The sequence below is a fragment of the Oncorhynchus mykiss genome, chromosome 11 (genome assembly GCF_013265735.2).
Source record: "Oncorhynchus mykiss isolate Arlee chromosome 11, USDA_OmykA_1.1, whole genome shotgun sequence".
Lineage (NCBI taxonomy): Eukaryota > Metazoa > Chordata > Actinopteri > Salmoniformes > Salmonidae > Oncorhynchus > Oncorhynchus mykiss.
The window spans coordinates 8,284,845-8,299,844 of NC_048575.1; the positions used below are offsets into that span (position 1 = coordinate 8,284,845).

At 45.8% G+C, this 15,000-nt stretch overlaps 1 protein-coding gene across 1 annotated transcript in view; it reads left to right on the forward strand.

Moving 5' to 3' along the window:
- The first annotated feature begins 9,501 nt into the window (after positions 1-9,501).
- LOC118937462 (dynein heavy chain-like) overlaps positions 9,502-15,000 on the forward strand; it is a 43,295-nt gene continuing 37,796 nt past the window's right edge. The window contains exon 1 of the mRNA XM_036936634.1: positions 9,502-9,523. Coding sequence (XP_036792529.1) covers positions 9,502-9,523 — 22 coding nt within the window. The remainder of the gene's footprint in view (positions 9,524-15,000) is intronic.

Consider the following 15,000-nt stretch of genomic DNA (forward strand, 5'->3'; position numbering starts at 1 on the left):
AGGTCTGTTAATACAGGACTAGTAAAGGTCTGTTAATACAGCACTAGTAATACAGGACTAGTAAAGGTCTGTTAATACAGCACTAGTAATACAGGACTAGTAACACAGGACTAGTAAAGGTCTGTTAATACAGGACTAGTAAAGGTATGTTAATACAGCACTAGTAATACAGGACTAGTAACACAGGACTAGTAAAGGTCTGTTAATACAGGACTAGTAAAGGTCTGTTAATACAGGACTTGTTAAGGTCTGTTAATACAGGACTAGTAATACAGGACTAGTAAAGGTATGTTAATACAGGACTAGTAAAGGTCTGTTAATACAGGACTAGTAATACAGGACTAGTAAAGGTATGTTAATACAGGACTAGTAAAGGTCTGTTAATACAGGACTAGTAAAGGTATGTTAATACAGCACTAGTAATACAGGACTAGTAACACAGGACTAGTAAAGGTCTGTTAATACAGGACTAGTAAAGGTCTGTTAATACAGGACTAGTAAAGGTCTGTTAATACAGGACTAGTAATACAGGACTAGTAATACAGGACTAGTAAAGGTCTGTTAATACAGGACTAGTAAAGGCCTGTTAATACAGGACTAGTAACACAGGACTAGTAAAGGTCTGTTAATACAGGACTAGTAAAGGTCTGTTAATACAGGACTAGTAAAGGTCTGTTGATACAGGACTAGTAATACAGGACTAGTAAATGTCTGTTAATACAGGACTAGTTAAGGTCTGTTAATACAGGACTAGTAAAGGTCTGTTAATACAGGACTAGTGAAGGGCTGTTAATACAGGACTAGTAATACAGGACTAGGAAAGGTCTGTTAATACAGGACTAGTAAAGGTCTGTTAATACAGGACTAGTAACACAGGACTAGTAAAGGTCTGTTAATACAGGACTAGTAAAGGTCTGTTAATACAGGACTAGTAATACAGGACTAGTAAAGGTCCTCTAATACAGCACTATTAATACAGGACTAGTAAAGGTCCTCTAATACAGGACTAGTAATACAGGACTAGTAATGGTCTGTTAATACAGGACTAGTAAAGGTCTGTTAATACAGGACTAGTAAAGGCCTGTTAATACAGGACTAGTAAAGGCCTGTTAATACAGGACTAGTAAAGGTATGTTAATACAGGACTAGTAAAGGTATGTTAATACAGGACTAGTAAAGGTCTGTTAATAAAGGACTAGTAAAGGTCTGTTAGTACAGGACTAGTAAAGGCCTGTTAATACAGGACTAGTTAAGGTCTGTTAATACAGGACTAGTTAAGGTCTGTTAATACAGGACTAGTAAAGGTATGTTAATACAGGACTAGTTAAGGTATGTTAATACAGGACTAGTAATACAGGACTAGTAAAGGTCTGTTAATACAGGACTAGTAAAGGTCTGTTAATACAGGACTAGTAAAGGTCTGTTAATACAAGACTAGTAAAGGTCTGTTAATACAGGACTAGTAAAGGTATGTTAATACAGGACTAGTAATACAGGACTAGTAAAGGTCTGTTAATACAGGACTAGTAAAGGTCTGTTAATACAGGACTAGTAATACAGGACTAGTAAAGGTCTGTTAATACAGGACTAGTAAAGGTCTGTTAATACAGGACTAGTTAAGGTCTGTTAAAACAGGACTAGTAATACAGGACTAGTAAAGGTCTGTTAATACAGGACTAGTAAAGGTCTGTTAATACAGGACTAGTAATACAGGACTAGTAAAGGTCTGTTAATACAGGACTAGTAAAGGTCTGTTAATACAGGACTAGTTAAGGTCTGTTAATACAGGACTAGTAATACAGGACTAGTAAAGGTCTGTTAATACAGGACTAGTAAAGGTCTGTTAATACAGGACTAGTAAAGGTATGTTAATACAGGACTAGTAATACAGGACTAGTAAAGGTCTGTTAATACAGGACTAGTAAAGGTCTGTTAATACAGGACTAGTAATACAGGACTAGGAAAGGTCTGTTAATACAGGACTAGTAAAGGTCTGTTAATACAGGACTAGTTAAGGTCTGTTAAAACAGGACTAGTAATACAGGACTAGTAAAGGTCTGTTAATACAGGACTAGTAAAGGTCTGTTAATACAGGACTAGTAATACAGGACTAGTAAAGGTCTGTTAATACAGGACTAGTAAAGGTCTGTTAATACAGGACTAGTTAAGGTCTGTTAATACAGGACTAGTAATACAGGACTAGTAAAGGTCTGTTAATACAGGACTAGTAAAGGTCTGTTAATACAGGACTGGTAATACAGGACTAGTAAAGGTATGTTAATACAGGACTAGTAAAGGTCAGTTAATGCAGGACTAGTAAAGATCCAGTGTAATACTTTTGTTAAAAAAAATTGATAAAGAAAAATATATTATATGATGTGGGTGTTTTGTGTCTTTTCCCATTACTTCGCACCTTCATGATGTGTATTTTTGAGGAGAGGGTTTAGTTCTTTATGGATACCGGTAGAATGACAATCACAGAGAAAAGGAACAGAGAGAGAGAAGGCAACAACTCTTACAATTCTAACTAGTGAATCCTGCAAGATACTGTTCTTAATTATGTTTCTACCTTTTTTGCCAAAATTGATATGCTGAAATGATGTTTTTGCCCGCGCTACAGACGTTTATATCAGTCTGCTAATACTAGTAAAGGCCCAGTGCACTACTTTTATGAAAAAAAATACATTCTTTCAACAAATAATATATTTTTTTATCATATTTTTTTTAATTCACATTTTTCAAGGGGCTTTGCTTATCTCAACATACTTATTTAAACATTATGATATTATACCACTCTGTAAGTTATAGTGAGAAAGTCCTCATTTGATACCACCAAAGAGATTATGATTTTGATGCGAGATACTTCAACACAAACAAAACTGCTACCAAATGCAATGGGTTGACATTGATTTAGATCTTACCTGTCGTTCACCCCCACTGAAACAATTCCTCATTTTTCTGTAGTACAGATCACCTGAAATTGAATGAATTCGTAATTTGCTGGAATACCTCATCATGTTATCATCATGGAGTTTTCAGAGAGTTTCAGAGTAGCCCTGTAATCAATCACCCTTCTACTTTTGCCTTGCGAGATGAATTATCCGCCTCAAATCATGGCCGTCAGAGGCACTGGCTCTCTGTCAGGGGGGTATTTTAATCTTCACAGACTGACTGATTGAATAGCACCCTGAAAGATGAATGCAGCACTTAAAGCACACGGCTGTTTTTATTTATTTAACCTTTATTTAACCAGGCAAGTCAGTTTAAAGAACAAATTCTTATTTACAATGACGGCCAAACCAACCCGCCGCTGGGCCAATTGTGCACTGCCCTATTGGGCTCCCGATCACGGCTAGTCAAGCCTGGGATCGAACCCGGGTCTGTTAGTGAACGCCTCTAGCACTGCGACGCAGTGCCTTAGATCGCTGCGCCACTCAGTCCCCCGAAGCTGTAAACCATGCTCTTAGGGTTTCTGTGGATGTGTCATAGGGTTCTGTCCTCCTCCATGGCAGAACCTTTATATACTCTATTCACTAGGATACAGAGTAGTTCCTGATCAGTTGAATAGCCACTCCAACCAGGCTTCAGGTCTTGGCCCCTGAAGAGAGCTCCATAACATGAATAGGTGCCCAACACCTCCAAGCTACCCAACACTTCCAGACTGCCCAACACTTCCAGGCTACCCAACACTTCCAGACTGCCCAACACCTCCACTGAGCCCAACACTTCCAGACTGCCCAACACCCCCAGGCTACCCAACACCTCCACTGAGCCCAACACATCCAGGCTACCCAACAGCTTCACTCAGACCAACACATCCAGGCTACCCAACACGCCCACTCAGCCCAACACATCCAGGCTACCCAACACCTCCACTGAGCCCAACACCTCCACTGCACCAAACACTTCCAGGCTACCCAGCACCTCCAGACTGCCCAACACTTCCAGACTGCCCAACACTTCCAGACTGTCCAACACGTCCAGACTGCCCAACACATCCAGACTGCCCAACACCTCCACTGAGCCCAACACCTCCACTGCACCCAACACTTCCAGACTGCCCAACACTTCCAGGCTACCCAACACTTCCAGACTGCCCAACACCTCCAGACTACCCAACACTTCCAGACTGCCCAACACCTCCAGGCTACCCAACACTTCCAGACTGCCCAACACCTCCAGGCTACCCAACACTTCCAGACTGCCCAACACCTCCACTGAGCCCAACACTTCCAGACTGCCCAACACCCCCAGGCTACCCAACACCTCCACTGAGCCCAACACATCCAGGCTACCCAACAGCTTCACTCAGCCCAACACATCCAGGCTACCCAACACGTCCACTCAGCCCAACACATCCAGGCTACCCAACACCTCCACTAAGCCCAACACCTCCACTGCACCCAACACTTCCAGGCTACCCAGCACCTCCAGACTGCCCAACACCTCCAGACTACCCAACACTTCCAGACTGTCCAACACTTCCAGACTGCCCAACACTTCCAGGCTACCCAACACCTCCACTGAGCCCAACACATCCAGGTTACCCAACAGCTCCAGGCTACCCAACACCTCCACTGAGCATAACACATCCAGGCTGCCCAACAGCTCCAGGATACCCAACACCTCCACTGAGCCCAACACACCCAGACTGCCCAACAGCTCCAGGATACCCAACACCTCCACTGAACCCAACACATCCAGGCTACCCAACAGCTCCAGGCTACCCAACACCTCCACTGAGCCCAACACATCCAGGCTACCCAACAGCTCCAGGATACCCAACACCTCCACTGAACCCAACACATCCAGGCTGCCCAACAGCTCCAGGCTACCCAACACTTCCAGGCTGCCCAACAGCTCCAGGATACCCAACACCTCCACTGAACCCAACACTTCCAGGCTACCCAACAGCTCCAGGCTACCCAACACCTCCACTGAACCCAACACATCCAGGCTGCCCAACAGCTCCAGGCTACCCAACACTTCCAGGCTGCCCAACAGCTCCAGGATACCCAACACCTCCACTGAACCCAACACATCCAGGCTGCCCAACAGCTCCAGGATACCCAACACCTCCACTGAACCCAACACTTCCAGGCTACCCAACAGCTCCAGGCTACCCAACTCCTCCACTGAGCCCAACACATTCAGGCTACCCAACATGTCCACTCAGCCCATTGCCTCATAGTCATCAAAGCAAATAAATAACAAGAGCTTCCTGGGCTTTTCTTTGAACAAGGTGTTTTTTTCTTCTTCTCGCGGCTTACTGGTAATGCTGGACAGACAATGGCTGCTTTGAAAGTGGAAGCGCTGGATGACTCATCCGTTTATCACGAGCGGCCGGTACATGCTTTTAACTGAAGACGTACAGGCAAGCCATTACAGACGCCTAATGTGATGTATTCTCATAAACAATGTTAATGACGAAAGAGACAAACATACACACACACACACACACACACACACACACACACACACACACACACACACACACACACACACACACACACACACACACACACACACACACACACACACACACACACACGCACACACTGGTGGTCGTGAAAAAAACTGGAATCTATGTTTGTAGCTAATTTATCTACCTAGATGAGAATGTTGTTGCACTTCACAGTATTAGTACACAAAGCAGTTAATTCCAGGTCACTAATGTACTGTAGAGTCTGCTGATGAAAATAAGGGCTCATTTAAAAAGGTTTCTCCTAATCAAAGTGCTTATCTAAGGATTCATATTCAGGTTAAATCAGAGACACACACATTTCACTAACAGGACGCTTCATGGGATATTGGGTATTGGACGCTGGGGTAGCATTGCACTCAATAGCAAAACAAACCAGAAAGACAGAGAGCCTTGCACTAACCACATATAACAGTACACCAAGCCCTCAGTACGATAAGCCCTCAGTACGCCAAGCCCTCAGTACGACAAGACCTCAGTACGCCAAGCCCTCAGTACGACAAGTCCTCAGTACGACAAGCCCTCAGTACGCCAAGCCCTCAGTACGCCAAGCCCTCAGTACGCCAAGCCCTCAGTACGCCAAGCCCTCAGTACGACAAGCCCTCAGTACGACAAGCCCTCAGTACGACAAGCCATCAGTACGACAAGCCCTCAGTACGACAAGCTCTCTTAGGACCGCAGGCTAATGGCAAACTGTTTTTTATATTTTTTATTTTTTATTTAACCAGGTAGGCTAGTTGAGAACAAGTTCTCATGTACAACTGCGACCTGGCCAAGATAAAGCAAAGCAGTGTGACACAGACAACAACACAGAGTTACACATGGGATAAACAATAAACAAGCCAATAACACAATAAACAAGTCAATGTGTCACGATCGTTGTCAGGGTGGAAATGACCGGACCAAGGTGCAGCATGGTGAGCGGACATTTATTTTTATTTATAAATGTCGCCAACAAAACAAAGAACAAGGACACGACCGTGAAGCTGACTTCGGCTACACAGGCCACTAACAAAGACAACTACCCACAACTAAGGTGGCAAAACAGGCTGCCTAAGTATGATTCCCAATCACAGACAACGATAGACAGCTGTCCCTGATCGGGAACCACACTCGGCCAAACACACAGAAATACAAAACATAGAATGCCCACTCCACATCACACCCTGACCTAACCAAATAGAGAAATAAAATGTCTCTCTATGGTCAGGGTGTGACACAATGACACAGTAGAAAAAAAAGAAAGTCTATATACAGTGTGTGCAAAAGGCATGAGGAAGTAGGCAATAAATAGGCCAATGTAGCGAATAATTACAATTTAGCAGATTAACACTGGAATGATAAATGAGCAGATGATAATGTGCAAGTAGAGAAACTGGTGTGCAAAAGAGCAGAAAATTTAATAAAAACAGTATGGGGATGAAGTAGGTAGATTGGTTTGGCTACGGGTGGGTGTTGTTATCATGACCAGTGAACGGAGATAAGGCGGAGCTTTACCTAGCATAGACCTACAGATGACCTGGAGCCAGTGGGTCTGGCAACGAATATGTAGCAAGGGCCAGCCGACTAGAGCATACAGGTCGCAGTGGTGGGTGGTATAAGGTGATTTGGTAACAAAGCGGATGGCACTGTGATAGACTGCGTCCAGTTTGCTGAGTAGAGAAATTGGAAGATATTTTGTAGATGACATCGCCGAAGTCGATTGATCGGCAGGATAGTCAGTTTTACTGACTTACAAGGGTAAGTTTGGCGGCATGAGTGAAGGTGGCTTTGCTTTGCGAAATAGAAAGGCAATTCTAGATTTGATTTTGGATTGGATATGTTTAATATGAGTCTGGAAGGAGAGTTTACAGTCTAGCCAGACACCTAGGTATTTATAGTTGTTCACATATTCTAGTTCAGAACTGTCCAGGGTGGTGATGCTAGTCGGGCGGGCGGGTGAAGGCAGCAAACGGTTGAAAAGCATGCATTTGGATTTACTAGAGTTTAAGAGCAGTTGGAGGCCAGGGAAGGAGTGTTTTATAGCATTGAAGCTCGTTTGGAGGTTAGTTAGCACAGTGTCCAAGGAAGGGCCAGAAGTATACAGAATGGTGGATCAGGGAATCGCCCACAGCAAGAGCGACATCATTGATATAGACAGGGAAAATAGTCGGCCCGAGAATTTAACCCTGTGGTACCCCCATAGAGACTGCCAGAGGTCCGGACAACATCCCTCCGATTTGACACATTGAACTCTGTCTGCAAAGTAGTTGGTGAACCAGGCGATGCAGTCATTAGAGAAACCAAGGCTATTGAGTCTGCCGATAAGAATACGGTGATTGACAGAGTCGAAAGCCTTGGCCAGGTCGATAAAGACGGCTACACAGTATTGTCTCTTATCGATGGCGGTTATGATATTGTTTAGTACCTTGAGCATGGCTGAGGTGCACCCATAACCAGCTCGGAAACCGGATTGCACAGCGTAGAATGTACAGTGGGATTCGAAATGGTCAGTGATCTGTTTATAAACTTGCCTTTCGAAGACTTTAGAAAGGCAGGGCAGGATCGATATAGGTCTATAGCAGTTTGGGTCTAGAGTGTCACCCCCTTTGAAGAGGGGGATGACCACGGCAGCTTTCCAATTTTTAGGGATCTCAGACGATACGAAAGAGAGGTTGAACAGGCACGTAATAGGGGTTGCAACAGTGGTGGCAGATAGTTTTAGAAAGAGAGGTTCCAGATTGTCTTGCCCAGCTGATTTATACGAGTCCAGGTTTTGCAGTCTTTCAGAAGATCTGCTATCTGGATTTTGGTGAAGGAGAAGCTGGGGAGGCTCGAGCTTCAGGGGGGGCGGAGCTGTTGGCCGGGGTTGGAGTAGCCAGGAGGAAGGCATGGCCAGCCGTAGAGAAATGCTTATTGAAATTATTGATTATCATGGATTTATCGTTGGTGACCGTGTTACCTAGCCTCAGTGCAGTGGGCAGCTGGGAGGTGCTCTTGTTCTCCATGGACTTTACAGTGTTCCAAAACTTTTTGGAGTTAGAGCTACAGGATGCAAATTTCTGCTTGAAAAAGCTAGCCGTTGCTTTCCTGACTGACTGCGTGTATTGGTTCCTGACTTCCCTAAACAGTTGCATATCGCGGGGACTATTCGATGCTATTGCAGAATGCCACAGGATGTTTTTGTGCTGGTCAAGGGCAGTCAGGTCTGGAGTGAACCAAGGGCTATATCTGTTCTTAGTTCTGCATATTTTGAAAGGGGCATGCTTATCTAAGATGGTCAGGAAATTACTTTTAAATAATGACCAGGCATCCTCGACTGGGTTCCTTGATGATTTGTGTGAGATTGAGGGCATCTAGCTTAGATTGTAGGACTGCCAGGGTGTTAAGCATATCCCAGTTTAGGTCACCTAACAGAAGGAACTTTGAAGCTAGATGGGGAGCGATCAATTCACATATGGTGTCCAGGGCACAGCTGGGAGCTGAGGGGGGTCGGTAACAGGCGGCAACAGCGAGAGACTTATTTCTGGAGAGATTCATTTTTAACATTTCGAAGTTTGAACTGTTTGGGTATAGACCTGGAAAGTATGACAGAACTTTGCAGGCTATCTCTGCAGTAGATTGCAACTCCTCCCCCTTTGGCAGTTCTATCTTGATAGAAAATGTTGTAGTTGGGTATGGAAATCTCAGAATTTTTGGTGGCCTTCCTAAGCCAGGATTCAGACACTGCAAGGACATCAGGGTTGGCAAAGTGTGCTAAAGCAGTGAGTAAAACAAACTTAGGGAGGAGGCTTCTGATGTTAACATGCATGAAATCAAGGCTTTTTCGATCACAGAAGTCAACAAATGAGGGTGCCTGAGGACATGCAGGTCCTGGGTTTACCTCCACATCACCCGAGGAACAAGGAGGAATAGGATGAGGGTACGGCTAAAGGCTATAAGAACTGGTCATCTACAGCGTTGGGGACAAAGAATAAAAGGAGCAGATTTCTGGGCGTGGTAGAATAGATTCAGGGCATAATGTGCAGACAGGGGTAAGGATGGGGTGTGGGTACAGCAGAGGTAAGCCCAGGCACTGAGTGATGATAAGAGAGGTTGCTTATCTGGACATGCTGGTTATAATGGGTGAGATCACCGCATGTGTGAGAGGTGGGACAAAGGAGGTATCAGAAGTATGATGAGTGGAACTAGGGGCTCCATAATAAACTAAAACAATGATAACTAACCTAAACAACAGTATACAAGGCATATTTACATTTGAGAGAGACATAACGCGAGGCATAAAGCAATCACAGGTGTTGATTGGGAGAGCTAGCTAAGACAACAACGGGTAAGGCAACAACAGCTAATCAGCTAAAATAACAGCAACAGTTCAAATGGCAATAAATGGGCAGAGAGGGTCGTTTAACTACACACAGAGCCTGAGTTCGCGGCTGGGGCCGACAGATAAACAAAAATTAACAGAACGGAGTACCGTGATTAATGGACAGTCCAGCAGGCATCAGCTATGTAGCCAAGTGATCATAGGGTCCAAGGGACAGCAATAGATGGAACAGGGAAGCCACGGAGTAGTCGCTACTACGCTAGCACGCGGGCGACACAGCGTTTAAAGTTAGCAGCCTGGGGCTAGTAGAAGCGTCTGCGCCGACGTCCGACGGAGGCCGGTTGCAGGCAAAGCGAATGGAGTATTCGTCGGCAGACCAGTCGTGGTGGTGCATTGGGCCGCCGTGTCGACAAAGGATCCATGCCCGATGGCGAAAGAGGTATTGTAGTTGTAGTAATTTAGTTTTCTAGCCGGAAGATGTACCTGGCTCACGGCTAACTGGTGCTAGCTTCAGCGCAGGGGGGTTAGCCACTATAGCCACCCGGTAGCAGCCGTGATCCGGTGCCAAGGTCCAGAGCTTACGGCAATGATCCGGTGGAGTAGTGGATTCTAGCCGTGTTTGGGTGGAGTCCGGGTGTACAACTGAGTAGGCCGGGAGGTGGGCCTCAGGGATAGCTTCGGTACTGGGTCACTCGGTGGCAGCTAGCTAGCTGTGAAGATCAGGAGTAATGGTCCAGGGTGTAGGCAGGAATCCGGCGTTGTAGTGGAGAAACAGTCCGATACTGGTAGGCTGGCGAGTATTAACCAGGCAAAAAAAAAGGGCTGGTATCTGTGCAGAAGGTAAAGGCCGCTAGCAGTGGCTAACAATGACTAAATAGCTTGTAGGTAATTAGCTGGTTAGCTTCTGATGGCTAGGTGGTTCTGGCTATAAGATCTAAAAAATAAAAATAAATAATAGCGGTTCCGTACCACATTGGGTGAGGCAGGTTACCGGAAGGTATAATTGAATTAAAATAGACCAGATATTGAAAGTGCCTTTAGCACTCAGGTCACGGTGAACTAAATGGGGGAAAGAGTGGCTGTTAAAATGCAGTGGAGCTGTGAAACTTTCAGCGTCTCATGGAACAAAGGTAATCCTCTGTCCAGAGGCAGTTGAAACACAGGCTTTTACAGGTGACTCTACTATTCTCATCTGCTAATTTGTTTGAAAGTCCAAATGAAAATAATGTGGAATAAGTTACAGGGAAAAGTACAATGTCCAGCTCCATTCTTGCTGTCCTCTTATCCCCCTCCCCCCACCTCCTCTCTCTCCTGGCTTGTTAGCCCAGTGTGTGTTACAGATCCCTCTCTCTCTCGTGCTCCCTCCACTCTGATTTAGAGCTAGTTAATAATTTATCCCTCCTGAAAAATTCACATACTGGGCTCCCAGTTGGTTTTGCTGTTTTGAACTTTGTCAGGCAGCAGTTTAGGACCACAGCCCGTTTTTATCCCCCTCCACCTCAACAGACATTTGGCGTTTCCACAACGATCCTCTTTCATTCAGTTATTAAATCTTCTTTAATTCCAATGTGGGGTCCGTTTTCTTAAAGCGTAACTGTTGCTTTAAGATGTCAACCTTCTAACTCACAAACTCACCCGTTATATCCTGTTATATCAGGATGGGACTAGCGTCTGAAGAGGGATGTGAGCGGTGCGATACGAGGGGGGGGGGGGGGGGGGGGGGGGGGGTGTTTTGATGTGAATGGATGTGTTTTGATGTGAATGGATATGTTTTGATGTGGAAGGATGTGTTTTGAGGTGGATGGATGTGTTTTGATGTGTTTGGATGTGTTTTGAGGTGGATGGATGTGTTTTGATGTGAATGGATATGTTTTGATGTGGAATGATATGTTTTGATGTGAATGGATATGTTTTGATGTGAATGGATATGTTTTGATGTGAATGGATATGTTTTGAGGTGGATGGATGTGTTTGGATGTGTTTTGATGTGGAAGGATGTGTTTTGATGTGAATGGATGTGTTTGGATGTGTTTGGATGTGTTTTGACGTCCTTGGTGTGAGTGAGCCATCTCCTCTCCCTCTGATGCAGCCACTAAAACTTTGTTTGTTCGATAGCGACTTAAAAGACAGCTGTCCAATTTGCTTCTCTTTGTTGTCGTGATAACACAAGCAGTGATTTTATTTCTGATTGCATACAAGATGGTTAGATTGCAGGGCAAGACGTGTCAGTCTCTTGTTTTCATTCAGCTGAGCATATCCATATCAACATAATGATATGGCTCTCATGACATGAGTTTCCACAGGGAGGGAGGGATGGAGGGAGGGAGGGAGGGGAGGAGGAGGGAGGGAGGGAGGGAGGGAGGGAGGGAGGGAGAGAGAAAGAGAGAGAGGAGGAGGAGGAGGAGGAGGGAGGGAGGGAGGGAGGGAGGGAGGGAGGGAGGGAGGGGGAGGAGGAAGAGGGAGGGAGGGAGGGAGGAGAAGGAGGGAGAGAGGAGGAGGGAGGGAGGGAGGGGGAGGGGGAGGAGGAGGGAGGGAGGGAGGGAGGGAGGGAGGGAGGGAGGGAGGGAGGGAGGGAGGGAGGGAAGGAGGGAGGGAGGGAGGGAGGGATGGAGGGAGGGAGGGAGGGAGGGAGGGAGGCTGGCTATCCTGGTCACTACACCTGTTCTGACTTGGTGACAGTAAGGGTTTGTTAATAATAGACAGTATGTCGATTAGGGCTCTCCAACCCTGTTCCTGGAGAGATACCCTCCTGTAGGTTTTAACTCCAACCCTGTTCCTGGAGAGATACCCTCCTGTAGGTTTTAACTCCAACCCTGTTCCTGGAGAGATACCCTCCTGTAGGAGTCCGGGTGTACAACTGAGTAGGCCGGGAGGTGGGCCTCAGGGATAGCTTCGGTACTGGGTCACTCGGTGGCAGCTAGCTAGCTGTGAAGATCAGGAGTAATGGTCCAGGGTGTAGGCAGGAATCCGGCGTTGTAGTGGAGAAACAGTCCGATACTGGTAGGCTGGCGAGTATTAACCAGGCAAAAAAAAAGGGCTGGTATCTGTGTAGAAGGTAAAGGCCGCTAGCAGTGGCTAACAATGACTAAATAGCTTGTAGGTAATTAGCTGGTTAGCTTCTGATGGCTAGGTGGTTCTGGCTATAAGATCTAAAAAATAAAAATAAATAATAGCGGTTCCGTACCACATTGGGTGAGGCAGGTTACCGGAAGGTATAATTGAATTAAAATAGACCAGATATTGAAAGTGCCTTTAGCACTCAGGTCACGGTGAACTAAATGGGGGAAAGAGTGGCTGTTAAAATGCAGTGGAGCTGTGAAACTTTCAGCGTCTCATGGAACAAAGGTAATCCTCTGTCCAGAGGCAGTTGAAACACAGGCTTTTACAGGTGACTCTACTATTCTCATCTGCTAATTTGTTTGAAAGTCCAAATGAAAATAATGTGGAATAAGTTACAGGGAAAAGTACAATGTCCAGCTCCATTCTTGCTGTCCTCTTATCCCCCTCCCCCCACCTCCTCTCTCTCCTGGCTTGTTAGCCCAGTATGTGTTACAGATCCCTCTCTCTCTCGTGCTCCCTCCACTCTGATTTAGAGCTAGTTAATAATTTATCCCTCCTGAAAAATTCACATACTGGGCTCCCAGTTGGTTTTGCTGTTTTGAACTTTGTCAGGCAGCAGTTTAGGACCACAGCCCGTTTTTATCCCCCTCCACCTCAACAGACATTTGGCGTTTCCACAACGATCCTCTTTCATTCAGTTATTAAATCTTCTTTAATTCCAATGTGGGGTCCGTTTTCTTAAAGCGTAACTGTTGCTTTAAGATGTCAACCTTCTAACTCACAAACTCACCCGTTATATCCTGTTATATCAGGATGGGACTAGCGTCTGAAGAGGGATGTGAGCGGTGCGATACGAGGGGGGGGGGGGGTGTTTTGATGTGAATGGATGTGTTTTGATGTGAATGGATATGTTTTGATGTGGAAGGATGTGTTTTGAGGTGGATGGATGTGTTTTGATGTGTTTGGATGTGTTTTGAGGTGGATGGATGTGTTTTGATGTGAATGGATATGTTTTGATGTGGAATGATATGTTTTGATGTGAATGGATATGTTTTGATGTGAATGGATATGTTTTGATGTGAATGGATATGTTTTGATGTGAATGGATATGTTTTGAGGTGGATGGATGTGTTTGGATGTGTTTTGATGTGGAAGGATGTGTTTTGATGTGAATGGATGTGTTTGGATGTGTTTGGATGTGTTTTGACGTCCTTGGTGTGAGTGAGCCATCTCCTCTCCCTCTGATGCAGCCACTAAAACTTTGTTTGTTCGATAGCGACTTAAAAGACAGCTGTCCAATTTGCTTCTCTTTGTTGTCGTGATAACACAAGCAGTGATTTTATTTCTGATTGCATACAAGATGGTTAGATTGCAGGGCAAGACGTGTCAGTCTCTTGTTTTCATTCAGCTGAGCATATCCATATCAACATAATGATATGGCTCTCATGACATGAGTTTCCACAGGGAGGGAGGGATGGAGGGAGGGAGGGAGGGAGGGAGGGAGGGAGGGAGGGGAGGAGGAGGGAGGGAGGGAGGGAGGGAGGGAGGGAGGGAGGGAGGGAGAGAGAAAGAGAGAGAGGAGGAGGAGGAGGAGGGAGGGAGGGAGGGAGGGAGGGAGGGAGGGAGGGAGGGAGGGAGGGAGGGGGAGGAGGAAGAGGGAGGGAGGGAGGGAGGAGAAGGAGGGAGAGAGGAGGAGGGAGGGAGGGAGGGGGAGGGGGAGGAGGAGGGAGGGAGGGAGGGAGGGAGGGAGGGAGGGAGGGAGGGAGGGAGGGAGGGAGGGAGGGAGGGAGGGAGGCTGGCTATCCTGGTCACTACACCTGTTCTGACTTGGTGACAGTAAGGGTTTGTTAATAATAGACAGTATGTCGATTAGGGCTCTCCAACCCTGTTCCTGGAGAGATACCCTCCTGTAGGTTTTAACTCCAACCCTGTTCCTGGAGAGATACCCTCCTGTAGGTTTTAACTCCAACCCTGTTCCTGGAGAGATACCCTCCTGTAGGTTTTAACTCCAACCCTGTTCCTGGAGAGATACCCTCCTGTAGGTTTGAACTCCAACCCTTAATCTAACGCACCTGATTCTAATAATTAGATGGTTTGATGAGCTGAATCAGGTTAGTTACAACTGGGGTTGGAGAGAAATTATACAGTACGGTAG